Source organism: Mesoplodon mirus, assembly GCF_964341445.2.
Source record: "Mesoplodon mirus genome assembly, chromosome: 9".
NCBI classification, from domain to species: domain Eukaryota; kingdom Metazoa; phylum Chordata; class Mammalia; order Artiodactyla; family Ziphiidae; genus Mesoplodon; species Mesoplodon mirus.
In genome coordinates this window covers 39,145,168-39,172,318 of record NC_138985.1, presented here as the reverse complement: position 1 = coordinate 39,172,318, position 27,151 = coordinate 39,145,168, and the positions used below count along the sequence as shown (strand labels likewise).

Below are 27,151 nucleotides of genomic sequence, written 5' to 3'. Positions count from 1 at the left end.
AAGACACTAATCCTACCGACAATTCACTGCATCTGTTTTTCTCTGCCCACAATGTTATTTACTGCAGAGATTAAGAGGGCTCTCTCAGAGGTCTCAATCTTGGTGTATTTATGGAAAGAGAATAACAATTGAATTATTGTGGAGCTGCATTATCATACTTAAGATAAACAATTTCCCCCTTTTTGGCTGTGGAAGTATTTACTTCTCATTTCCTCATTTATCTGGACAGTTATGCTGCTAAATCTTGAGAGTCTGGTATTTTAGAGGAGCACTTCTCTTGGAGAAATGCACAGAGAAGAGTGGGAGTCAGAAAATGCCACATCGACAAGGCTGTCCTAAGTGCCATCATAGAGGGATAAACAATGTGCCCAAGGAGCAGGGGAAATAAGTCTGATTAGAAGGGCCTGGAAGACCTGCTGGCGTGTGAAGAGCGGCCTCAGCTCGTTTAACAGGCTGGAGACCAGGGCTAAAAGATGTTAACTAGGGAGGAAAACAACACCCTAAAACGCAGAGAAAATGGGTGGCTTGAAAGAAGAGGGCTGAATAGAAACTATTCCCATGTTCTCTTTTTCACAGAGATGCAAACATGACCTATTTAAACAACTGTAAGGCTATGGGATTCCATAGGCACCTTTTGTATCTAGTTTACTGTTAAACCACCTCTGTAGTCAGAATACTCTCCTTTATGTGACCTAAATCCTTCCTGCTTGACCAGACACTGAGTTCAGCATTTGCTGAGAACCTGATGTGTGCCAGGCATCGGGCTATTTCTAGGGATATAAAGACATAGTCTTCACCTTAAAAAAAAGCAAACAAATAAGCAGAGTCATGTAAACAAACGGGGTGGGGGGATCACAAAACAAGCTAAGCTATGAAATAGAAGAAGTCCGCAGAGGGAACAGTGGTGAAAGAAAAGGGGAGTAGTTACTTTAGTTTTGTGAGTTGGGAACACGTCACAGAAAAGGCAGCGCTGGGCAGCGTTCCGGGGTTAGACCAGGCCCAGGTCCTCAGGTTAATCATGGCGCCTTGTGTTGGTGAGGACACTTACCCATCTCTTCATGGGTCTTGTCTCATGTGACCCCAACATCATGCTGGAGTTGAACTGGACTTGAATTCTAGGGCATTTTGTGCCCAGATCCTGCTTTTGCCCACTCTGTTGAGGCTGGAATAGAGATAGGCTGGTCACACCATGAAGATCGCTTCTTGGGTGAAGGACTCATACTCAGCATATGCTGTGTAGTCAATGGACATAGTTAACATTTGATAACATCCTGTCCAACCCTCTAGTAGTTTGCTGTAGCCTGGTCATTCTCTGCACCTAGTTTGCAAGTTCCTTAAGGGTGATGCCAGGCCTTCTCTATGTCCATAAACTCCAGTGACTGTAGTGTTGTCACCTTTTTGTCCTGACATGTATGTGTTCTAGGATGAAACTGTGCCGCCGGTGTCTTTTATGAAGATCCTGAAACTGAATAAAACAGAATGGCCCTACCTTGTGGTGGGAACTCTGTGTGCTGTTGCCAACGGGGCGCTTCAGCCAGCCTTCGCGGTCATCTTCTCAGAGATTATAGAGGTGAGGCTGAAGACACCACTGGACAGCTTGATGAAATCACTTCACCATTACATCAGGTCTCATGCCAACCTGGTCCATTTTGCAGTAAAGCAGCCTCAAATTAAACTAAGCCCAAGGTTTTAATTCCCTTTTGAGGAAAGCTGTGAGGCAAAAGAAAAATTAGGCAAGTTATGCTATCAATGAAATTAGAAACTGTAAAATCCCTGAAGCAGGCATTCTGATTCACTCTCTTCATTTGGATGAACTGGTCTCAGGCAATGATCCCCATCCCATTTGTGGAGAGGAGATGCATGTCTCACTGGATGGCTGGGTGGTGGGGCAGGGGAAGAGTTCAAGTCTCAAGTGTGCAAGAGGCTAGGCTCTGGGGACAGACTGGCCTCACCACTAATCGCTGTGCAAATTGGGCAAATGCTTTCTCTTGATGTACCTCAGTTTCTTCATCTGCAAAATAAACCTACCTCCTAGGATGGCTGAGGATTAAGAGATGATTTAGGTAACTATTTAAGAGTGTCTGCCTCGAAGTAAGTATTCAAAAAGTTGCTACATCATTGTTTAGCAATTGTAGCAATGTTTAGCATTGTTTAGCAATTGCTACATCATTGTTTAGCAATCCTTACAAGGCTTGGGGAGGCTAAGAAGGAAAACCTACACTATCCAGTTGTTAAATTCATTGGGGGATATTTATCAGAAGTGATCAGAAATATCTAAGGCTCCATAAAATCCAACATTTATATTTTATAACCTTAGTCAATCTCTAATGTTATTGGAGAGACTTTTTTCTTAAAGATGAATTATTCTCCATCACATTACGACTTTATTATGCCGCTGTTTTTCAGCTTTTTTTCTATCTTTATTTTTTGAGCTTCATATAATGTATTATCCTTCAAAGTTTTATTTTATTTCTTAATTAATTTTTATTGGAGTGTGGTTGCTAAGAGTTTATTATGCTTGTGACTTTGAACATTGGTTTAAGACCACAAGCTAAAAAATAAATTAGGAAGAACCCTCCAAGTGTTCTTACATTACAAAATAAGGCAATCCCTAGCTCTCCTGCAATTCAAGAGCTGTGTGGATTGTATTTTATTTATATTTGGGGGCATCTCCTTTGTGTCAAATGCTGATCTTGGAGATCAAGCAGGAAACAAAATAAACTAAGTCCTGCCCTCAAACAGTTTACCTTCTATTGGGACAGACACAGAACACAACCCAAAAGCAAATATGTAATGTGTCACAGCATAGCAAGCATTTTAAAAGCAGGGTCTGGCAGTACAGGGGCTGGAGCTGGAGGTGCTGTTTCATGCGGGCAGGTCAGGAGAGGCCTGTCGGGGCAGAGGCCCCGTGGAGTGGAGGGTGGTGAGCAGGTAGGGGTCAGGGAGGAGTTCAGGCAGAGGGAACAGCAAATGCAGAGGAAGAGGCACAAACATGAAAATGTGCAGCCACACACAGTCCGTAGGCAGTGTTTCAACCCATGTTAATAACTGCAAACAGTAAGTCTGCTACATGCGAACTTTCCAGTTGTGAACGCGCGTGCCAGCCCCTGTATGCCAGCTGTTGTACCGTACTACTGTACTTTTCAAGGTACTGTACTGTAAGATTGAGACTATTTTTTTTCCTTTTTTTTTTTTTTTTTTTTTTTTATGTTTCACGGGCCTCTCACTGCTGCGGCCTCTCCCGTTGCGGAGCACAGGCTCCGGACGCGCAGGCTCAGCGGCCATGGCTCACGGGCCCAGCCGCTCTGCGGCATGTGGGATCTTCCTGGACCGGGGCACGAACCCGTGTCCCCTGCATCGGCAGGCGGACTCTCAACCACTGCGCCACCAAGGAAGCCCTGTTTTCTTTATTTTTCGTGTCTGTTTTTTATGTACGTATTATTTGTGTGAAAAGTATTATAAACCTACTACAGTACGGCACTACTGATATATACCCGACTGTGTTAGTGGGGTGCCTAGGTTAACTTTGTTGGACTTACGAACAAATTGGACTTACAAACGCGCTCTCAGAACGGAACTCGTATTGTATTCCTCCGATTCATAGGGACAGGAAGTAGAATGGTGGCTCCCAAATGGCTGGGGGGAGGGTCATGGGAGTTACTGTTTAATGAGTACAGGATTTCAGTTGTGGATGATGAAAGAATTCTGGAGATGGATGGCAGTGAAGGTGGCACAACACTGTCAGTACACTTAATGCCACTGACTAGTATACTTAAAATCTACCGTTTAAACATTTTTATGTTACGTATATTTTACCACAGTTAAAAAAAACATGTATTCAAAACCTAGTTTTTAAAATGTGATACTCTAGCCACTGTTTATGGGAGGAATAAACAAAGATCATGTAATCCAAGTGGGTGTTTTAAATGTTCTTTTGTAGATTTTTGGACCAGGGGACGATGAAGTGAAGCAGCAGAAATGCAACATGTTCTCATTGCTCTTTTTAGGTCTGGGAATTATTTCTTTTTTTACTTTCTTCCTTCAGGTAGGTACCTATGATTTGATCTTCTCATAGAGTCTATATTCAGTTAGAGAATATAGATTAATTACCTATTAATTAGATTTTTGTTAATTATCTGTTAATATAGATTAATACTTGATTAATCAAAATCCAATAAAAGAAACAGGTGATCAAAACCTTAGCTTTGATTTGGAACTTCCAAATCTTAGACTGAAATGAATTGCAGACACAGTTGGCACAAGGCTCTTTGAGAGGGTAGTGTCCTAAGCAGGGGGAGTTGTGACTTCCTGTATGCTAAATTACGTCATGTTACAGGTTGGCCCTCAGCAAACATTCATTACCAAGGACAAAAGAGACTTGAATTCAGAGGACAACATAAGTCCCAGTTAAACTCAACTAGTCATAAACTGGAAAAAAATCAGTACAATAGCATTCTCTCTCTCTCTTTTTTTAAAAATAAATTTATTTATTTTATTTTTGGCTGCGTTGGGTCTTCGTTGCTGTGCACGGGCTTTCTCTAGTTGCAGCGAGTGGGGGCTACTCTTCGTGTGGTGCACGGGCTTCTCATTGCAGTGGCTTCTCTTGTTGTGGAGCATGGGACCTAGGCACGCAGGCTTCAGTAGTTGTGGCTCGCGGGCTTCAGTAGTTGTGGCACATGGGCTTAGCTGCTCTGCGGCATGTGAGATCTTCCCGGACCAGGGATCGAACCCGTGTCCCCTGTGTTGGCAGGCGGATTCTTAACCACTGCGCCACCAGGGAAGCCCAGCATTCTCTTTTGGTTACTCTTCATATAATATCAAGTAACTTCTCTGATATTTTCTTCCTTAATTGATGAACTGTTTGAAAGAATGCACATTATATTGCATTTAGATATTGTAGACCCAGACAAAATTAACTAGTAAACTTTGCTCTGGTTGTACTTGTCTACCTAGACTTTTACCAAATTTCTTTTGTCTCTTTAACTCAGTGCCTTTCCAGTACACACAGGCCTTTCTAGTACGATCCATTAAGGCCACAGGATATTTCCTAGTCATGCCCGGTGTGCTCCTCTTTGATTATTGTTGAGCCAGTGGTAAAAGTAAGCCTAGCTTTTCATTTAGAAATCAGAGCCTTGCTCGTAGCGACTCAATGTCCAATGCAGCCGCAAGCCCTGGTGTGTTAGGGAGTAGAGTGTACATATGCTGCACCAACAATGGGCTGATGGACGGAACTGTGGAGCGCTCACGGGCCTTGAGCAATCTGCTAGCGAAGGCGGGAGGAGACCAGGGCAGTCTAGGCCTGGACCCTTGGGGCAGACTCACCCTGAGCACTGACCACCGATCCTCTTGGTTTAGTGAAGACCTAGGATGCATCCTCCCCAGAGAGCACCCCACGTGCCCACCCCAGCACTCAGCATGGCTGGAGGCTCACACCCATGCCAGTGCCTGGGAAGCAAACCCAGCTCCGGACATCTGGGCTGGTCTCCAGTTTGAACAGGATATAATTAGAAAGAGGGAACGTGTCTGGCAAGGATGCTGGAGGAGAAGGAGTAGCCTAATTGCTAATCTGAGAGCAGGTGGAGATGTGACAGGGAAGCAGCAAACTCTTCTGGAGCTTGATACTCCAGACATCCTCCCTCCCTCTACACTACAGGAGCCAAAACGCATCCCTGCATAGAATTTTGTTACTTCTATTGGAGACTGATTTGCTTAAAGCATTAGGAACACACTGAACATTGTAATTAAGTACAGTATTCTCCTCACTGAGATGTTGTCCTTGAGAGTTTTGAAAAGGAAGTCTAGTTAGAATGCTTTAGAAGCCAGAACTGGATACTTCTAAGGATTTTTGGTCTTAGGATTCTATTGTATACCAATGAATTAGAAGTATATGAATTAAAAAAAAATTTTATGGAAGTATAGTTGATTTACAATGTGTTAATTTCTGCTGTACAGCAAAGTGATTCAGTTAAACATATATAAACATTCTTTTTTAATATTCCTTTCCATTATGGTTTATCATAGGATACTGAATATAGTTTTCTGTGCTGTACAGTAGGTCCTTGCTGTTTATCCATTCCATATATAATAGCTTACATCTAGCAGTACATGAACTTTAAGTTAGGACTTTGAATTAGTATCTGGTCATAGACTTTGTTATTTGAATAGTTGATTCATAAATAAATATTATAGAAATCCATGCGAATACACCCACTTGTGTCAGAACGCTTGTGATCATCAAAAGGGACAAAAGCCTTTCTTCTCGCCCAGGGCTTCACATTTGGGAAGGCTGGCGAGATCCTCACCACAAGGCTTCGGTCCATGGCTTTTAAAGCAATGCTGAGACAGGTAGGTGTGTGCTCGGGAGCAATTCTTTCCTTTCAAGCCTCTTCCTGTTCTGGCTGGTGTGCGGCCCTGCATGTTGTGTGTCCCAGATGTTCATGCAAGGACTGGTCAGGGCCCTGCTAACTGTCCTGGCCCTTCAGTATCCAAAGACCTCTCAGGGTTTTTGTGGGAGTAGGCTTAATTTAGGTCACTTTTGGGGCTTATTTTGCAACTATCTCTATCCATGTGGATACTATCATTTCAAGGACCTGTATCTGTTTTCTGGATTCTACACAGGCCCTGGTGAGTCATTTGAGACTCCAGGATGCCTTTCCACAAAGGAAAGGGTGGTTGGCAGTGTTCCTGTCCCACGATTGACCATACTAACTATAGGTTTTACCAAATGTTGGTCATTTAGTTTGTTAGAACTCTGCTTTCACATTAATTCACTTGTTAATTCACTCAGTCATTACCCACTAGGTACCAGCCAGTGTGCTAGTAGCTGGGCCTATAAAATGCCTTATCTGCCCTCTTGGGAAGGTCACAGCCCAGTGCAGGACATGTGGGAAAATGTGCAAACATGAATTCTCTATTTTTATAGAGAAGGCTTAAGAGAGGGCCAGAATATTGTCCAACCAATTGATAGGAATTGATTACATTCCTGTTCACAAAAGGGCACAGAGCAGGTATCATATTTTGTGCAGGTCTGAATTTGCAGACCTCTTTCAGTGTCTTTTAAACTGTTGCTATGGAGGAAAAATTACTTTATATGTAGCTTAAAGATGCTGTGGATGAGTGGCTTATAATTAAAATCATATCTAAGACAGACTCTTTTAATCCTTGCTTCAAACAAAACAAAACAAAAATGTGAGAAACCAGGGCTGATGATCTCATGCCTAGAATTTTCAAGAAAGAGCCGTGTCCAGCACAACTCCACCGTGTCCAGCACGACTCCTTTGTGAGAGACACCACCCCATCAGGATACTACGGAAGTATCTGTAGTACAAGTTGTGAGGACTGGGTGATGGACCCACCCATGGGCTCGGGCTGGGGGGAAGCTGGCAGCGAGCACAGCTGCAATCTGGATAAGCCCCGCCCCCCCATCAGTGTGTTTTCCCGGTACAGCAGAGCTGGATTCAGGTGGGGATGGAGCTTGCATCCTGGTGGGGCTCCGAGGTGTATGCTCAAGGCAGGGACTAGAGCTCCCCACTGCATGGGAGGTCTCCCATCAACTCCAACACCCAAGTTAAGTGTGGATATTTCCTCAGCATTGAATGTTTGGGATGTTTCATCTGATTTTCTCTGCTTGTTTTAATTTGGAATGAATTTAAAGGTGTATTTTGTGCCATAGGACATGAGCTGGTTTGATGATCATAAAAACAGTACCGGTGCACTTTCTACGAGACTTGCGATGGATGCCTCCCAAGTCCAAGGGGTATGTAGACTGCACTCTACTACTGTTTTTCTTTAGCGTGGTTTGGAATAAACATATGGCATAGCTGCAGTCTTTAAGCTGCCTTCAGCTGCAAATAACAGAAAAGTCAAACTGACCTAAATAATAAAGAGGAAAGTTGGACTTCAGGGCTCACAAGTGGCCCGAAGGACTCAGGCACCTTCTGTCTGTTGGCTCTGAATGGCTTTCAGTCCTCAGGGTTGGCTTCACCCTGAAGCTCGTTCCCTCGTGGCCACAGGGTGGCTGCCAGGAGCAACCATAGCTACAAGCTTCCTTGTTTCCCATCCAGTGAAAGAGAGCGCACACCTAGGCCTCGACTGCCAAACCAACACCCTTCCCTTACATCTAATTAAGACTAATTTGGGTCACATGCCCAACCCTAACCAATAACTGGCACCGCCGTCTTCCCGGCTTCCCTCCCCAGCTCTGGAGCTGAGGTCTGTTACCTCTGGAACTCACTGCTTCTCCATAGCGCAGGAGAGCAGCAAGTCCCCTGCAGTGTCCCTGTGAGAGCCCTCGTTTTCTCACTGGTGCAAGCAGGACTTCATCTTTATGCATGCTTTACGGGGGGATGGTCTCTTAGGATCTGTACCCTGGGTCACAGATGGTCTCTTGGGGCTCGTGAATCTCCCTCTTACACATTTGAAGCAAACAGGCTTTAAAATGACCAGAGTGCCCACGGTGTGTTTCCTCTTTGAATGTTGCCTTCATGAAAAAGTGTGCACCCCACAGCCTCTCCCCAAAGCAGAGCAGCTGATGACTTGCTTCTGCAGTGCTGAATCCGTATGGGCAGGAGAGGAAGGAGAGCTGAAAGGCATGAAGAAACACCTGCAGAGCCTCCCAAGTTACCCACAGGTGTCTTGGGTTTATTGTAACAAAAGGGAGCAAACGTTAGTACAGGCGCAGATCCCTCTCTTGTGGTTCTGACTGGGAAGCTGAAGGCTGCAGCTCATGGATTTGCAACTTAAAATACAGCTGCCTCTCTTCTTTTGCTCTTCCAGGCCACTGGAACCAGGTTGGCTTTAATTGCACAGAACACAGCTAACCTTGGAACTGGTATTATCATAGCATTTGTCTACGGTTGGCAATTAACCCTTTTGATGTTATCGGTTGTTCCAATTATTGCTGTATCAGGAATTGTTGAAATGAAACTGCTGGCTGGAAATGCCAAAAGAGATAAAAAAGAACTGGAAACTGTTGGAAAGGTGGGTCAAATATGGCTTCAGTTGGTGTAAGTATGGTTTTTAGACATGGGTTTTATTTGATTGATTTATTACAACATGCATGTTTTAATGATGTTAGTGCTTCCTACAGCTAATCATGGTCAGCGCTGTGTATGAAATATTTTACTGTGTCAATGCCTAGAACTTGAAAATGGGATAATTAATGTAAAGCTTTTATCCTATAGAAGGTGTTATATTCAGAAAATTTCTGAATTTTCAAAGTTCATTTTACCTTTTACTTTGTATACCGATGCCATTATTAGGACAAAAGTTACCCCTGTCTTACAGATGAAGAGTCCTTAAGGCAGAGAATTATAAGTGTATTGTTCAAAGTAGGACATTTGCCAGTACTTAAAAGACAGTCCTGTTCTTCTTGGCTGTGATTTCTATAGTTAATTAAGCTAGGCAGCCACCAGAGGACAGTAATGCTCTGATTTCTGGTTCTAATTATAATGGCAATTGGGCACACACTTAACTTTGTGCCAGTTATTGTTCTAAGTATTTATATGTACCAACTCATCCTCACAATAATCCTATGAGGCAAATACTCATGTTACACCAATTTTACAAATGTGGAACCTGAGAATGAAACAAGTTAAAGGCATGGCTGGGATTCAAGTCCTGGTCTAATTTCAAAGTTCTTTACTATATTACCTCTTCATATGGCTTTAAATGTGTCTAAATCTCCATATAAACATTTTATTTACGCGTACATGTATTTAAATGTTTAAATGTAGATAACAGCTGGGAATTTTGTTTACCCTTATTTATGTAAACATTATACTATATAGAAACATTAGGAGGTGAAGCAGACAGTGTATATAAATTGTGATAGAGTTTCTATAGCACAACACTTGCAAAACCCTTTCACAGACAATACTGCATAGGCCTTAATACAATTATGGTTATGCAAGGTGGGACAGATAGTATGTCTCGCTCATGGGTTAGAAAGCAGTTAGCATGGTTCCCATACCTAAGCTCTGGGGTACCCAGAGTCCCTGAAGATCCTCTTGGCTGCTGGCTGTGGGTACTTCAGGGCAGTGGTCCCCAACCTTTTTGGCACCAGGGACTGGTTTCGTGGAAGACACTTTTTCCACAGAGAGGGATTGGGGGCGTGGGTAGTTCAGGCGGTAATGTGAGCGATGGGGAGAGGCAGGTGAAGCTTCGGTCTGCTTTCCTGCCCCTCATCTCCTGCTGTGCGGCCCGGTTCCTAACAGGCCATGGACCCGTACCGGTCTGCGGCTCGGGGGTTGGGGACCCCTGCTTTAGGGCATCATTTCCTTGATTTCTGTTTGTCACAACTAACTACTGAAAAAACACCCTGTAGTGTTTGTTTCCTTTCTCCTCCAGAACCCTACTGCTTTTCACATTTCAGAAGGGAAACTGTCAGCAGGTAGAATGAAGATCAATTTTTCTTAGACTAGTCACATGAAAGAAAACATCTTGAGTCTAGTTAAGATAATAGAATCTTAATTCTATGAAAAATGGCTAATGACACTGAAAGTTGCCAGAGTTTTGGCAGGAGTAGGGCAGTTAGAATGGAGCAGCTTGGCAAACAAAACACCACCTTGGACCATCCATCCTGGCCTTGCGGCCGCTCAGTATATCATACTGGAGAAGACCCCCCACTTCTCTGGTCTTCACTTTCCACTTCTGTAACGTGAGAAATTGTACCAGATGATGTCCCAGGTTCCTTTCAGCTAATACATTGTCGTTCCAGGGATCAGAGAATGAATAACTCAGGCTGATCACTCTGAAATATTTTTAGTGACTACTTTAACCTGATAAGGGTTTGTGTTTTTTTTAATGAGAGATTGGAAAGTTTAAATGTTAATTATCAGCAATTCAATCACAGTTCAATTTTGTTTACTCAGTCAACTCCTGATTAACCCAAAATGAGGGTTAGAAAGGTCTTGGATACCACTCTCCCCCACCAACATCACTGTTTTTTCAAAAAAAAGAAAAAAAAGTTCTCATTGACCTGGGTGCAGATTAATCACGGTTCAAGAACATGGGGATTTGGGATAACTTCCCATTTTCATTTTCCGGAAAAGGCTTAGTAATGAGGGTGTGATTGCTGGGCTGGAAGCAGGGGTGGGAGGCTGCATAATCACCCTCTTGACTCAGGCCCTGCCTGATGCCTGAGATTAGGGGCCTGCTGAACCAGAATTAACCCTCAAAGCACTTAACCCGTGATCAAAAAATCAAGAGTTGGGCCTCCCTGGTGGCGCAGTGGTTGAGAGTCCGCCTGCCGATGCAGGGGATACGGGTTCGTGCCCCGGTCTGGGAGGATCCCATATGCCACGGAGCGGCTGGGCCCGTGAGCCATGGCCGCTGAGCCTGTGCGTCCGGAGCCTGTGCTCCGCAACGGGAGAGGCCACAACAGTGAGAGGCCCGCGTACAGCAAAAAAAAAAAAAAAAAAAAAAAAAAAATCAAGAGTTGAGTGTCAAGTCCTAACAACTAGTTTCTCCGTGTGTAAATTACAAAGCAGAGGAAGCAGAAGAGCATAATGGGTTAAGAACATGGACTTGGCATCAGAGAGCCTTACAGGGGTCCCATCCTGCCTACTTATTAACTCTAGAGTCTTAGGCAAGTCACTTCATTTCTCTGTGCCTCGGGTCCTCACCTGTGCAAACAGGAATAAGAACATGAACCTCACAGTGTTGTCAAATGAGGTAATACCTGGCCCAGAGTAAAAGCCAATAAGTACTCTCTAGTCTGGCTATAATTAGTTAGATGTTTCATTTATAATAAAGATAGGGGTCTTTCCTGGTGGCGCAGTGGTTAAGAATCCACCTGCCAATGCAGGGGACATGGGTTCGAGCCCTGGTCCCAGAAGATCCCACATGCCACAGAGCAACTAAGGCCATGTGCCACAACTACTGAGCCTGCGCTCTAGAGCCGTGAGCCACAAATAGTGAGCCCGCGTGCCACAACTACTGAAGCCCGCGCACCTAGAGCCCGTGCTCTGCAACAAGAGAAGCCACCGCAATGAGAGGCCAGCACACCACAACAAAGAGTAGCCACTGCTCGCTGCAACTAGAGAAAACCTGTGCACAGCAACGAAGACCTAATGCAGCCAAAAATAAATAAAGTAAAATAAGTTTTAAAAATAATGATAAAAAATAAAGATAGGGACTTCCCTGGTGGTCCAGTGCGTAAGACTCCACCCTCCTAATGCAGGGGGCCCAGGTTCGATCCCTGATCAGGGAACTAGATCCCGCATGCATGCTGCAACTAAGAGTCTGCATGCTGCAACTAAAGATCCCGCATGCCCCAACAAAGATCCCGTGCACCACAACTAAAACCTGGCGCAGCCAAAAATCAATAAATAAATATTTAAAAATATATACAGTAAAGATATGTCTCTTTAGCTTAAGGTATTAAATATCTTGCTTTCATCTGGTTACAAAAGCTGAGAACTGAGATAAGAGTCTCCAAGCTGATAAGATTTCATTTTGGGTTTTTGTCTTGTGCCAATGGTTTAGATGAATCAACTGCCAAACTGTGATTTAGACTAAATAGCCACATCACAGACAGTTAACATTAGTCAGGGGTGATTTGGCTGTCAGAAAACTGCTCTGGCTGGTTTGGGTAAAAGGGGTTTGACGTCAGGACACATGGAAGTGTGGGGAATACAGATGGCTTGTGGCAACTGCAGTGTCCCCAGCACCTCCTCTCTTAGCGCCATAAGCTCACTGTCTCAGAGTCTGTCTACACATTTGTTCTGTTCCTCAGTCACTGAGTATTCAGACCAGCTTCCTACACATACCCTGGTGACCTTAACCTCTGAATCTGCAGGCCCCTCCCAGGACACACAGTTGCCTCCAAGTCCAGGAAACTGAATCCGAGAGGCCTAAATGTGTCAGGTGTCTGTCTCCGGTTTCATCAGGAATTTAAGGCAGGGTCCTGATGTTTACAACTGGGATGTTCTCAAATGTGGGTAAACATTTTTTTCTAAGAAGCGGTATGCTTTAGGGAAGAAATGGTTGGCACCTTCAGTAGGCCCGTAGAAATCAGCCTGATTCTCTCTTCTAAGCTACTACCGTATGAAGAAAGCAAAGTCACAGAGGGGTTTGACTAAAGCCAGTCAAGTAACTTCCTGGTGGCAGGGCTAGGAATAGAATCAGGCTTCTGGCGCCTGGGCCACCATTCTTGCCCTAAGCTGGTCTGTCTCCCAGCATAGGGCATAGGAAGACTTGCCACCATATTTAGCCCAACAAGAGGTGCTTTTAAGATTGCCAGTTTTGGGCTCCCCTGGTGGCACAGTGGTTAAGAATCCGCCTGCCAATTCAGGGGACATGGGTTCGAGCCCTGGTCCGGGAAGATCCCACATGCCGCGGAGCAACTAAGCCCGTGCACCACAACTACTGAGCCTGCGCTCTAGAGCCCGCGAGCCACAACTACTGAGCTGACGTGCCACAACTACTGAAGCCCGCGTACCTAGAGCCCGTGCTCCTCAACAAGAGAAGCCACTGCAATGAAGAGCCCGCGCACCACAAGGAAGAGTAGCCCCGCTCGCCGCAACTAGAGAAAAGCCTGCGTGTAGCAACGAAGACCGAACGCAGCCATAAATTAAAAAAAAAAAAAAAAAAAAAAGATTACCAGTTTTTTCATGGAGCTTGTCCTGAAGAACACATTATGCCTTTGCTTTCCAAATTTTAAAGGAATTGAAAACCTGTCAACATAACCTTCGGGCTTCTTTTGACAGAACCCTAAGGCTCATATACATATTTTTATTATTTCAGAAGTAAAAGCCCCACTTCTAATCATGATCTGTTCTACATTACAGATTGCAACAGAGGCAATAGAAAATATTAGGACAGTTGTGTCCTTGACCCAGGAAAGAAAATTTGAATCAATGTATGTTGAAAAATTGTATGGAGCTTACAGGTAAGGAGCATATGATTGTTATTAAGAACATAGTGTTTTCCTAGGCTGAATTATTGATTCCAATTTTTGTTCCTGCTGCAAACGATATTATTATAAGGATGACATTTTTTTCAATAATTATCTCAGTGAAAATAAGTAACTTTGATGCAACTGGACCACAGGATTCGATTTTTACATCTCTTATAAATAAGATTGGGTCTCTAAGAGCTAAAGGGTACAGAGGGCTGCACAAGTATTTGTTCACCACTGCAGACAACATAAATAACCCATCTGGTGATTCAGGATGAACGTTCTTTTAGGGAATTGCTCAAACCTTTATTTTCTTTGCATTGTGTAGACTGAACCAAAGATGAGATTTGTTGTTGGGTTAAAGTGTTTCCTTTGTTCTCTGGGTGAGGACCAGATCTGTCCTACTCTGAAAACAAAGACACAGAGCCTATTTCATTGGTTTATACTTGAGCAATTCGACAAACCTCCAGCACCTGTTTGCCACTTGTTTCCAACCAGGCCCTGTTCTTATAAATGAATATGTTTTAACACTAACAAAATTGAACACGATTTGAATCACAACTTTGTAGACTAAAACAATGGTTTTGAACACTTACATATTTGAACAGGGATAACTGAATTTCTCAGTGTATCCACCTTCCTAGTTATGTATACTTCATGCAGCTATTACATTTTTCTGGTCATTTGATATCTGACATATATCTGTCAGTGGCAGTGTAAATTGTTCAGTAACATTAAGTATTGTGACACCATGCTCACAGCACAGGAGTTAAACTATCCAGATCGGTAATACTTTAAATTTTTCCTCTTGCCAAGTGCCTGCCTTCTAATCTGAAAATAAATAAATTAATGTTCTTCTGGAGGATTTAGAATAATAAAGTAAAATAAAGTAGCTAAACTAATAGAGGATAGCAAGAGGTCTCATTAGAAATGGTTCAAAACAAATTGTGTTGGGGATGGTGGGAATCTAGCTCCGGGAAGAACTTCTGATGTGTGTCTAGATAAACCTCGGTGACCCTACTTTTCTGAATCTGAAATGTGAACTTTGATATGCGAGACTGTAACTCATCACAGAAGACAAGATAATAATATTAGACAACTGAATTTAGACAATTCAAACTTTAGTCCTAACTTTGACATCCTTTATTTTTGATAACAACAATCATGTTTGAGTTCCCAGATATTCCTGTGTAATAAAAACAGCAACTATCATTTGAGCAACCACTATGAGCTAGGTACTGTGCTAGACATTTGTATTGTCTATTTAGATCTCAAAACAATTTTGTATCATACTGGTTATCCCCCTCTTACAAGTCAGAAAACTGATGCGTAGAGAGGTTAAGTCACTTGAATTAATTATAACTGGGGGCAAAATTTAAACACAGGTTGACTAGACTTAGAAGCTGTGCTCTTTGTACAAGCCAGTGCTAAGAGAGGTTGAAGATAATGGTTACAGATATACTGATTTGCTTTTCAGGAATTTTGTGCGGAAAGCACACATCTATGGAATTACTTTTAGTATTTCACAAGCATTTATGTATTTTTCCCATGCCGGTTGTTTTCGGTTTGGTGCCTATCTCATTGTGAATGGACATATGCACTTCAGAGATGTTATTCTGTAAGTAACTTTTAATTTATTGAGATTATTCCATAATAAAGTTTCAATAGGTCTATGCAAAGGTTTGGAGTAGACCGAAAAACTAACTTGTTTTATGATGAAGTCAGAAAGTTGAATCTACCCCAGAAATCGAATGTTGTCAGTACTCCAAGGACAGTTTCATTATCCGAGTGGACTAAAATCAACCAAGCTCATGAAAATGATCATAAACCAGAATTTCAGTAATACATAGAAGGACAGGAGGACAGCACATGTTCTAAATGCAGAGATAAATCATAATTAGAAAACTGCTGGCGACCATGGACCCAAAACAGAGGTTATAATAGCTTACTATTTACGGGCAACCAAAGATGGCCTTGACAGTGGGATGGGAACGCTTGACTGAAGTCTGGTAAACACTCTGTTCCCTAACCAGCCCTGGGATGACCCTGCCAACTTTTGCCTCTTAGCCTTTCCTATTTTCTTGGTTTCCAAGGCTAACCAATGGTCTTTCAAAATATGCTAAATACATTCAATTAGGTTGCAGTCTAGTCTTGCCAAAGGGCAGCCATTCTTTTAAGATCACTTTGGCGTATTTCTGCTCTGATGGGATGATTTTTAAAAAGTAGCAAACAACTTAAAAAAAAAAAACCCAGGGTCAAGACGGACAGAGTGAAAGTGTTTAAAAGCTGTACTTTTGTTTTCATCCAAAGTTAAAATAACCATGAAAAAAGAATATATATCTTTGCATCAAACAGGATCCCAGCAGGGAACAAATGGCCCTGCAGATGGGGTAATGGAGGACAGCTTGCTAAAGGGTCTGTTTATAAAGGTGTGAGAAGTATTAAGGTCAGCAGTGCCCAGCTAGGCACCACTAAGACCTTACTTAAGCCTGAAGGGCAAGAGGAGGGAAAGATTTTCAGAAGCCAGCGCAGGGGCCTTCTGTGGTCTTTGGTGGAAGGACCCCAACACCACAACTCTCCAATGGGAAAGAGACCAACACAGCAAACGGCCTGGTCCCACTCCTCCAGCCTCCTTCCCTGCTATGCTATTCCTTGCCAAACCCCATCAGGAGCCAGAGGACCAGAAAACCTTTCGATGCAGACCCTGAAGGTCAGCCTGTCAGGCATAGAGGAGGATGGTATAAGATAGAGATGGGAGAGTAGAAAGTGGTTTTGAAGAGACAGATGGAAATGGCCAGCTGGGAATTACCACTTGGAGACATTCATTGTCTAGACAAATACCAATGAAAAAATTGGCCCTGCTTTTAAAAACTGTTTTGTTTTTATCATTAAAATGTTAAATTCTGGATAATTGGAAGATAGCTTTTAAAATCTTTCATACTAAAGCTGCATTACAGGCTGTACAGGAAAGCTAGGCAGCTAGCTACATGTGAGTTGTTCATCACTCTTCTAAAATGTGAGTTTTGATAATTAACCTCATCAAATATTTAAGGGAGAGCCTTACTCTACCCACCATTCCCCCCACCCCCCATGTACTTAAAATACATTTTAATACCTTAGATTTACACTTTGCTGCACAGCAGTAATTAATACAGCATTGTAAATCAACCATACTTCAATTTAAAAAAAAGAATTTAAAAAATAATGTATTAAATTACAAACCAAAACAGGGAGCCAAATGCCCTGACACCCAATCCAGAGTTATTTATCTGGTCTGTATCAGGGATACAGAAGCAAAGCAGAAAATATTCAGTGCATGGAATTTATTTAATTTTTTCAAACTTGTGGAACTTTGGTCTCTCTTATTTGAGTACAGCTCAAAGAGATCAAAAAAAAAAAAATACAGTTTCCCCCCAAAATCTTAGATTTAGAAGTTTGGGGGAAATTTTTTTAAGTTCTCTATTAGAGATTTTCCTACCCTCCCCTCTCTCTAGGGAGCTGTGGTGCCAGAAGTAAATAGCTTTGTGGAGGCGCGAATCTCAGAACCTTTAGTTCCTCCTAGAAGTTATAATCCATATCCATTCTTTTAATTGGAGAATAGACCGTTAGCTTAATTGTTTTTTCAGGGTCATAGCCATAGTTATTTTACTTGTAAGAGAAAAGCTATTTGTAGTAAAGGATTATTTTGCCCAGTAAGAATTCTTTAACCACAGTGACGATGATTATTGTTTGTGCGGGGCTGCAGAAGAAACCACACTCTGGAGATCAGGGCTGTAGAGTCAGGAGGAAACCTCACTTCTTGTCTGGTACTGATCAAGTCCCTTCAGCCCCCAGAGCTTCAGTTCCCTCAAGTCTAAACGGGGTATGTGGCTTGTTACTAGAATTACCTGAGATCACAACTCAAGATTCTGTTAGCAGATGCCTCCTGAGACAGGAGAGCTTTACAAAGTTACATGAAATCTAGGAAATGAGAAGCTCCTAAAGGAAGCCAGAAGGCAGTAGAAAAAAGGAGACCCTCAGGCAGCGGGTGCTGCCTCCCCTCCCGGTCTCCTTTGGTCTTGGAATTTTCTAGCGATGTGTGGGGGAGGGAGGAAGGGGATGAGTAAGGGAGTGAAAACATCAGTACTGGCCAGCAGTAAGTCTTTGGGCTTTGAGACATCTCGGGGCTGAATTATATAAATTAATGTTTAAAATTCTTCTCCCATCTAGGGTGTTTTCAGCGATCGTATTGGGCGCCGTGGCTCTAGGACACGCGAGTTCCTTTGCTCCAGACTATGCTAAAGCCAAGCTGTCTGCAGCGCACTTATTCAGCCTGTTTGAAAGACAACCTTTGATTGACAGCCACAGTGAGGAAGGCCTGCGGCCTGTGAGTTCTCTGCTGTCTGATCAGCACTTAGTTAATTTTTTCCTAAAGGTTTGCTGTCTGCTAGATCATGTCGACCGAAAAAAAAAAAGGCACAACGTGAGAGTTGTGAGTTAAGTTTTATTCGGGGCAAAATGAGGACTGCAGCCCGGGAGACAGCATCTCAGAGAGCTCGGAGAAACTGCTCCTAAGAGGGAGGGGGAAGGTCAGAGTTCCATAGGATTTTAGTGAAAGGGGCGCGTGCAGTTAAGCACGCATTTTGGCAGAGCCTCGCTACTGGTCACAGGAGCAGATGCCCCCATTAACGATTGTAGTGCTTTTCTAGGTACGAGAAGATGCAAGAAATTGGGTTCATAAAATTTTCTGCTGAAAATACCTAACTATCTGAAGGCCTGTTCTGCCAGTTTCTCCCAGAGCACAGAAAGCCTCGTTCCTGATCTCCACCCTGAACTCCTTTCAGGGAGTGTTGAAGGCTGGTGGCTGCCACAGTTTGTGACTTTGTCCTTGTAGAGGCAGATGGCAAGTGGCAATTTTTAGTTGGCAGTCGCAACCACAGGATAAATTTGTAGTGATTACACTGACATTCACTTCACTGGCTTTGTGATAGTTACAAGGCTAGTAATATTTGGCCAACTTTGGCATTTTCAAATTTCATAGGGGGTTGCAAGGATGAACACATCAAAAGTAAAGAACCCCCAAATCCAGATGTACTAGAACTGAATAATTTCCATGAAAATTGTGAGTCATTTCTGCCTGGAAGGTATGTGCCTGTAGCTCTGTGTGGAATTGCACTAGCAATTTGGCTTTCATCACATATTGTCGTCACAGCGTTACGACTGGTGAGAAGGCCACTTTATTCAGAGTAGGAGGAATAACCCTTTACTATCCCCAAACTTAGATCTCAGTGTTGTGTTCCTTGCATAACACAAGCCGCTGCACGTTTAGATGCAGGCGAAGCAGCGTGGATAAAGTGATGGGGACTTAACACAACCGTTTTGGAACTTCACCAGGTATTTCCTGTTCTGAGAAAATAGCTATGCCCAGTGAGGGAGATAAAGAGGCCACCAGGGCTGCAGGCAAGGGCTGTTCACTGAGACGGCAGGTAGAAACTGCTCTAAATCCCCAGGCCTCTAAGCCTTGGGCCATTGACTTGGCTCCGGCCGCAAAATCATCAGTTGGGAAGACTAAATATTTGTCTTCAGTGAACCAGAAATTTTGAGTTAACAACTCTGTAATATGACTCTCTTTAACCTGTACCCCTGGCTCCCATCTTCATTTTATGTAACAACTTGCTACCAATACTAACTGGTGCCAGTACCCGTACTGAATATGAATTGTATGTTTCTCTGCTATAGTGTTTGGTAAAGCTTCCTTGAAATTATGCTTCTTTTTTTTAAATTTATTTTTGGCTGAATTGGGTCCTCATTGCTGCACGCGGGCTTTCTCTGGTTGCGGCGAGCGGGAGCTACTCTTTGTTGCGGTGCGCGGGCTTCTCATTGCGGTGGCTTCTCGTGTTGTGGAACACGGGTTCTAGGCGCATGGGCTTCATTAGTTGTGGCTCACGGGCTCAGTAGTTGTGGTGCACGGGCGCAGTAGCTCCGTGGCATGTGGGATCTTCCCGGACCAGGGCTCGAGCCCGTGTCCCCTGCATTGGCAGGCAGATTCTTAAGCACTGCGCCACCAGGGAAGGCCTTGAAATTATATTTTTTATTCCAGTCATTATCAGACCAATTACAATAGCAACATAAAGATACCTATTTTTTAGGATAAGTTTGAAGGAAATGTGACACTTAATGAAGTCGTGTTCAACTATCCCACACGGCCAAACGTGCCCGTGCTTCAGGGGCTGAGCCTCGAGGTGAAGAAGGGCCAGACGCTGGCCCTGGTGGGCAGCAGCGGCTGTGGGAAAAGCACGGTCGTCCAGCTCCTGGAGCGGTTCTACGACCCCTTGGCTGGAACAGTGGTGAGCACACTTTCTTAAATTAGTAACTTGATTAAAGGCAGTATTTCAAGTGGCTAAACCAATATTCCCATAATGGAAAAAACTGGACAAGACCTATAACCCTAGCTGATGCGATGACCACATGCTGTAAACCCCAAGGTGGCACCCATAGTCAGACAAATATATGGGGACGACAGGGTAGAACATCAGGAGTTGAGTGAAGTTCAGAAAGTACTGAGTATGAAGTGGATCTGTGCCCTGCCCTGGGCCTTCTGAGCCAGCGGGAGCCTCCTGCGTGAACACTCACTTGCTTCCTGGGTTATAAAGGTAAGCCGCACAGTCCTGCCAGAGTTCTGAGTAGACTCCCAGGACTCCCTCCCCTCCTCCTGCATTGCCATCTCTCTCTAACCCATACTCCAGCCCTCTCATATTTGGCTTTCAGCATTGATGTTGTGGTGTCTAGCCCCTGGCCCTCTTCCATGAGGGGAGACTTGGCTCTTACCAATAATGCCTGCATTTCCCATTACCTTGGGATGGTACCCACTGACCTAGCCCAGGAAGCCCACCCCCATTTAGAGTCACCAGAATGTTAAACCTTGTTGTTTCTCTGGGGAAAATCTTATGCTTCCACTATTACAATTACTCTGAAGGTATGAATATGGGCAAACCAGCTCAACAATACTCTGTAGGTATGCTGTGCTAATACTACAGTGGGAATTTCTTTCTATAGAGGGCAGGACTAGTTGGACTTGTATTTCTTCACCGTGCCCTTTGCATTGCTGGAAGCTGTATTCTCAGCACATCACAAGGCTCCTCTAGAAGCATCATGCCTCCTGCTTACAGCAAACAAAAAAATAATCAAAACCACCATCAACAAAGCCAGTTTTCCAAAGATAAAGATACTGCCCTTTGAGCTTGTCCACTTTCCATTGAACTCTTGTCCTTAGTTTTATCAAAAAAAGAAATGGGGGAAGTTGAAGGCTGGTAGTTCTCAAGTGAAAGAGAGGTAGAGGTAGGAAAGGAGATAACCAGCTTTCAAAATCTGGGGCCATGCTACTGATCTGCTTTTTTTCCTGGTGTGCCTGGAGGAGGGGGATACAGTCAAGGTGAAAGGTTGCAGTTGTTCAGGTGACAGCAGGTACGAGCAGGACACCTAACTGCATACTTCTTAAAGGCAGAGGACGGTACACTTGCCTGGATGAGGGCAGGTAGGAACAAAGAAAGTAATGTGGAAAGACGGGGCCAAACGTGCCACCATTTTTCCAGGTAGAACAAGAAAGGGATGGCCTAGTCAACATAAAAAAAAAAAAAAAAAAATCGTTTTGTTGGCTGTGTTGGCCTCCAGCAGTGTAAGAGCTTACAGGCTGTGAGGGTTGGTATTTCACAAACTGCTGATACCCATGTGCAACAGTCCTCCTAGTAACTTACTGTTTAGTTGGGTTTTTTTTTTTAAGCCCTTCTTATAGTTTGTGGACTTTGGTTTTCAGCTCCTAGATGGTCAAGAAGCAAAGAAGCTCAACATCCAGTGGCTCAGAGCCCAACTCGGAATTGTGTCCCAGGAGCCCATCCTGTTTGACTGCAGCATTGCCGACAACATTGCCTATGGAGACAACAGCCGGTCTGTAAAGATGTCTGAAATTGTGAGTGCCGCCAAAGCAGCCAACATTCATCCTTTCATCGAGACCTTACCCAAAGTAAGTGAACTGGTAGCTTCCTAGGCTGATACCAGAATCAACTGCAAACTGTTTTCCTCCTCCAACAGTTCCCAAAGTTATACTTCAAAGTCTTGTAACAGAACTTGCCTCTGTACTAGCACTGTGACCTTGGAGAAGACACTGAAGTCCATGATACCAAGTTTCCTTACTGGTAAATGGGAAAATTAGGCGTGGTGTCTACCTCGTACAAATGTTGTGAGAAGCAAACGAGGTGATGTTAAGTCACCTCAAACTGGTGGTTGAGGGCTGTGTTCGTACTGTAGCCATGTTTGCTTTATTCCTTACGGTACTTTCTTTTTTAAACATTTTATTTTGAGATAATTATAGATTAATGTGCAGCTGTAAGGAATACAGAGATCTTGTGTACCCTTGACCCAGTTTCCTCCAACGACATCTTGCAAAACTAATAGGGTATTGCAACCACGATACTAATTTTGATACAATCCACTGATCTTGCTCAGACTTCCCCAGCTTTATTATACTTGTCTGCATTTGGATACGTTTGTAGTTCTATGAAATTTTATTGCGTGTGTGGACTCATGTATCCACTACCCCTGTCAAGATATGGAATGTTTTCATCACCACAGATTCCTCATGTTGCCCTTTCATAGCCACACACCCCTCTTCCCTGCCCTTACTCCCCATGACCCCTGGCAACCACTAACTGTTCTCCATTTCTGTAATCTTATACTTTAAGAATGTTATGTAAACATATGTACAGTATATAACCTTGTGAGATTAGCTTTTTCCCTCAGCATAATTCCCTGAAGCTGTTGTGTATAACTGTAGTTCATGCCTTTTTATTGCTGAGTCGGATGGCTCCATGGTCTGGATGGCCCGCAGCTTTTTAAATTTTTATTGGGGTAGAGTTGATTTACAATGCTGTGTTAGTTTCTGGTGTACAGCAAGTGAATCACTTATACATTTATCCACTCTTTTAGATTCTTTTCCCATATAGGCCATTACAGAGTACTGAGTAGAGTTCCCGGTGCTATACAGTAGGTCCTAATTAGTTATCGATTTTATATATAGTAGTGTGTATGTGTCAATCCCAATCTCCCAATTTATCCCCCTCCCCTTACCCACTGGTAACCATAAGTTTATTTTCTACATCTGTAACTCTATTTCTTTTTTGTAGAGAAAAGGGAACCCTCTTGCACTGTTGGTGGGAATGTAAATTGATACAGCCACTATGGAGAACAGTATGGAGGTTCCTTACAAAAAGTAAAAATAGAGCTACCATATGGTCCTCAGCTTTTTTAACTAGTCACCTGTTGAAGCACATCTAGGTTGTTTCCGTTTGGGCTATTAAGAGTAAAGCTGCTATAAATACTTGTGTACAGGTTTTAGTGTGACCCTACATTTTTATTTCTCTGCGATGAATGCCCAGGAGCACAACTGCTAGACCATATGCTAATTGCTTGTTTAACTTTTTAAGAAACTGCTAAACTGTTTTCCAAGGTGGCTCTGCCATTTCATTTTCCCACCAGCAAGTATGAGGGATACAGTTGCTCTGAATATTTGCCAGCATTTGCTGTTGCCACTATTTTTTCTACCATCCTGATAGGTGTATAGTGATATCTTACTGTGGTTTTAATTTGCGTTTCCTAATGGCAGAGGACGTTGAACATTTTTTTATATAGTTATTTGCCATCTATATTTCCTCTTTGGTGAAATGTCTTTTCATATCTTTTGCCCATTTTCTAATTGGATTATTTTTTACTGTTGAGTTTTGACAGATTTTTATATATTCATGTTACTAGTCCTGTGTTGGAAATGTAGTTTGCAAATATTTTCTCCCAGTTTGTAGCTTATTTTTTCATCCTTTTAACAGGGTCTTTTTCAGAGCTTCGGTTTTTAATTTGATGAGGTCCAATTCATTTTTTCCTTTTGCAGACTATGCTTTTGATGTCAAGTCCGAGAACTCTTTGCCTAGCCCTTGGTCCTGAAGATTTTTCTCCACTGTTTATTTTCTAAATTTATGCTTTTACATTTTACTTTTAATTTCACACTTCATTTGAGTTAATTTTGGTATAAGGTTGTTTTTCTTTAGTGTTTTATTTCTTTGGAGGACTGTACTCTCCAATTTCCACGGTCCCCAACACTCCCTATTTATTACCTCATTATAGCAGCTATGACTATAGCCAAATTGCAGTGAAATCAATATAGATTTGAAAAATAAGAGTTCAGTGAAACAATTTTCACAGTGACTAGTAACTTCATCTTATATTGAGTGCTGTGTATGTATTTTTTTTCTCTTGATTATATATTCTTTAAGTGTAAGAACACAGACAAATTCATTTTTATACTTCCCACAGTTCTGGCATAATAGGTAGCTGGTAAATATTTAAGTGAATGAATGAGTTTAAAAAAGAATAAACTAGGCTCCATGTGAGTCACGTGAATATTTCAAATAAAAAATGTTATACCTTAAACACTAACATGTAACCATGTTAGGACTCCAATGATAGCAGATCAACTGACATTTTGATAATGGTAGGAATTGGAGAATCTGTTGCAGCATACCATTGAAAACTAAGGTCATTAATTTTCTAGTTTGATTTTGAAAATGAAAGTCCTGTTAAAAAATTAAATGGACAACTTGGTAGTTGTTACAGAAACTTTTTAGTGATTCTAAGTAATTTTTTCTTATAATTAGAACTGTCAAGTGTTAAGAAGTAAAAGTTTATTCAATATGTCATTAGAATTTTTCTGAGCTAGAACTTTATTAACTTACTAATGGCTAACTTGCAGAAATATGAAACAAGAGTGGGAGATAAGGGGACTCAGCTTTCAGGAGGTCAAAAACAGAGGATTGCTATTGCCCGAGCACTCATCCGACACCCCCGAATTCTACTGTTGGATGAAGCTACATCAGCTCTGGATACTGAAAGTGAAAAGGTATGGCCTCCTACCTCATGTCCCATTTAATTTATAAAATAGACTTCTTTGTGCAGTCAACCATGAAAAAAATAGATAAACACACTAACAGCTCATACAGCTCAATATCCAGGGGGAAAAAGAAACCCAATCAAGAAATGGGCAGAACACCTAAATAGTTATTTCTCCAAAGAAGACATACAGATGGCCAACAAGCGCATAAAAAGATGCTCCACATTACTAATTAATGGAGAAATGCAAATCAAAACTACAGTGAGGTACCACCTCACACTGGTCAGAATGGCTATCATCAAAAAGTCAACAGGGACTTCCCTGGTGGCCCAGTGGTTAAGAATCCACCTACCAATTCAGGGAACATGGGTTGGATCACTGGTCCTGGAAGATCCCACATGCTGCAGAGCAACTGTGCCACAACTACTGAAGCCTGCGCACCTAGAGCCCATGCTCTGCAACAATAGAAGCCGCCACAATGAGAAGCCCACGCACCGCAAGGAAGAGTAGCCCCTGCTTGCCACAACTAGAGAAAGCCTGCATGCAGCAACAAAGACCCAACACAGCCATCCATCCATAAATAAATAAATAAATAAAATAAAATTTTATTTACTTATTTATTTTTTAAAAAGTCTACAAATAACAAATGCTGGAGAGGGTGTGGAGAAAAGGGAACTCTCCTACACTGTTGGTGGGACTGTAAATTGGTACAACCATTATGGAGGTTCTTTAAAAAACTAAAAATAGAGTTGCCATACGATCCAGCAATCCCACTCCTGGGCATATATCTGAAGAAAAACATGTTCTGAAAGTATACATGCACCCCAATGTTCATTGCAGCACTGTTTACAATAGCCAGGATATGGAAGCAACCTAAATGTCCATTGACAGACGAATGGATAAAGAAGATGTGGTACATATATACAATGGAATGCTACTCAGCCATAAAAAAGAACAAAATAATGCCATTTGCAGCAACATGGATGGGCCTAGAGATTATTATACTAAGTGAGGTAAGTCAGAGAAAGACAAATACCATTATGATATCACTCAAATGTGGAATCTAATTTAAAACTGATACAAAGGAACTTATTCACAAAACAGAAATAGACTCACAGACATAGAAAACAAACTTATGGTTGCCAAAGGGGAAAGGAGGGGAGGGATAAATTAGTCTGGTTTTAAAATGTACATACTACTATATATAAAATAGATAACCAACAAGGACCTACTGTATAGCACAGGGAACTATACTCAGTATTCTGGAATAACCTATATGAGAAAAGAATTTGAAAAAGAATACATACCTGTATGAATACATACCTGTATATGTATAACTGAATTACTCTGCTGTACACCTGAAATTAACACACCATTGTAAATCAACTCTATTTCAATAAAATTTTTAAAAATACGCAAGCACAGAAAAAAACAAATGTAGATAGCGGTTATTTTGAGGTAGAATATTTTTATTGAATCCCTTCCAGCATTTTCCAAATTTTCAAAAATGACCACATATTACTTGCATAAAATGTTATTTTTTGCACTTTTCATTTCCTTTAGCACATTAATAATGGAAAACCTGGGAAATAAAATACTCAAAAGTGAAGTAGTTAAGTTTAAATCATTTTGTGACTAGTGTGAGAATCCATTTTTATTATAAAGAACATAACTATATGCAAGATGGATTATGTAGCTACCCACCACCAGTCCCTCCCATCAGGAAATTTGCCCAAGCCTCTCAGATAGCCTCATCCACCAGAGGGCAGACAGCAGAAGCAAGAAGAACTACAATCCTGCAGCCTGTGGAACAAAAACCACATTCACAGAAAGATAGACAAGATGAAAAGGCAGAGGGCTATATACCAGATGAAGGAACAAGATAAAACCCCAGAAAAACAACTAAATGAAGTGGAGATAGGCAACCTTCCAGAAAAAGAATTCAGAATAATGACAGTGAAGATGATCCAGGACCTCGGAAAAAGAATGGAGGCAAAGATTGAGAAGATGCAAGAAATGCTTAACAAAGACCTGGAAGAATTAAAGAACAAACAAACAGAGATGAACAATATAATAACTGAAACGAAAAAATATACTAGAAGGAATCAACAGCAGAATAACTGAGGCAGAAGAACGGATAAGTGACCTGGAAGACAGAATGATGGAATTCACTGCTGCAGAACAGAATAAAGAAAAAAGAATGAAAAGAAATGAAGACAGCCTAAGAGACCTTTGGGACAACATTAAATGCAACAACATTCGTATTATAGGGGTCCCAGAAGGAGAAGAGAGAGAGGAAGGACCTGAGAAAATATTAGAAGAGATTATAGTCAAAAACT

The 27,151-nt window shown here is 42.3% G+C and overlaps 1 protein-coding gene across 1 annotated transcript in view; it reads left to right on the top strand.

Moving 5' to 3' along the window:
* Nucleotides 1–27,151, top strand: part of ABCB4 (ATP binding cassette subfamily B member 4) — a 78,471-nt gene that overhangs the window by 44,374 nt on the left and 6,946 nt on the right. Inside the window, exons 17-27 of the mRNA XM_082632742.1 lie at nucleotides 1,424–1,570; nucleotides 3,941–4,045; nucleotides 6,268–6,345; nucleotides 7,673–7,756; nucleotides 8,776–8,979; nucleotides 13,791–13,891; nucleotides 15,378–15,518; nucleotides 18,110–18,266; nucleotides 20,029–20,226; nucleotides 21,693–21,899; nucleotides 24,675–24,821. Coding sequence (XP_082488868.1) covers nucleotides 1,424–1,570; nucleotides 3,941–4,045; nucleotides 6,268–6,345; nucleotides 7,673–7,756; nucleotides 8,776–8,979; nucleotides 13,791–13,891; nucleotides 15,378–15,518; nucleotides 18,110–18,266; nucleotides 20,029–20,226; nucleotides 21,693–21,899; nucleotides 24,675–24,821 — 1,569 coding nt within the window. The remainder of the gene's footprint in view (nucleotides 1–1,423; nucleotides 1,571–3,940; nucleotides 4,046–6,267; nucleotides 6,346–7,672; nucleotides 7,757–8,775; nucleotides 8,980–13,790; nucleotides 13,892–15,377; nucleotides 15,519–18,109; nucleotides 18,267–20,028; nucleotides 20,227–21,692; nucleotides 21,900–24,674; nucleotides 24,822–27,151) is intronic.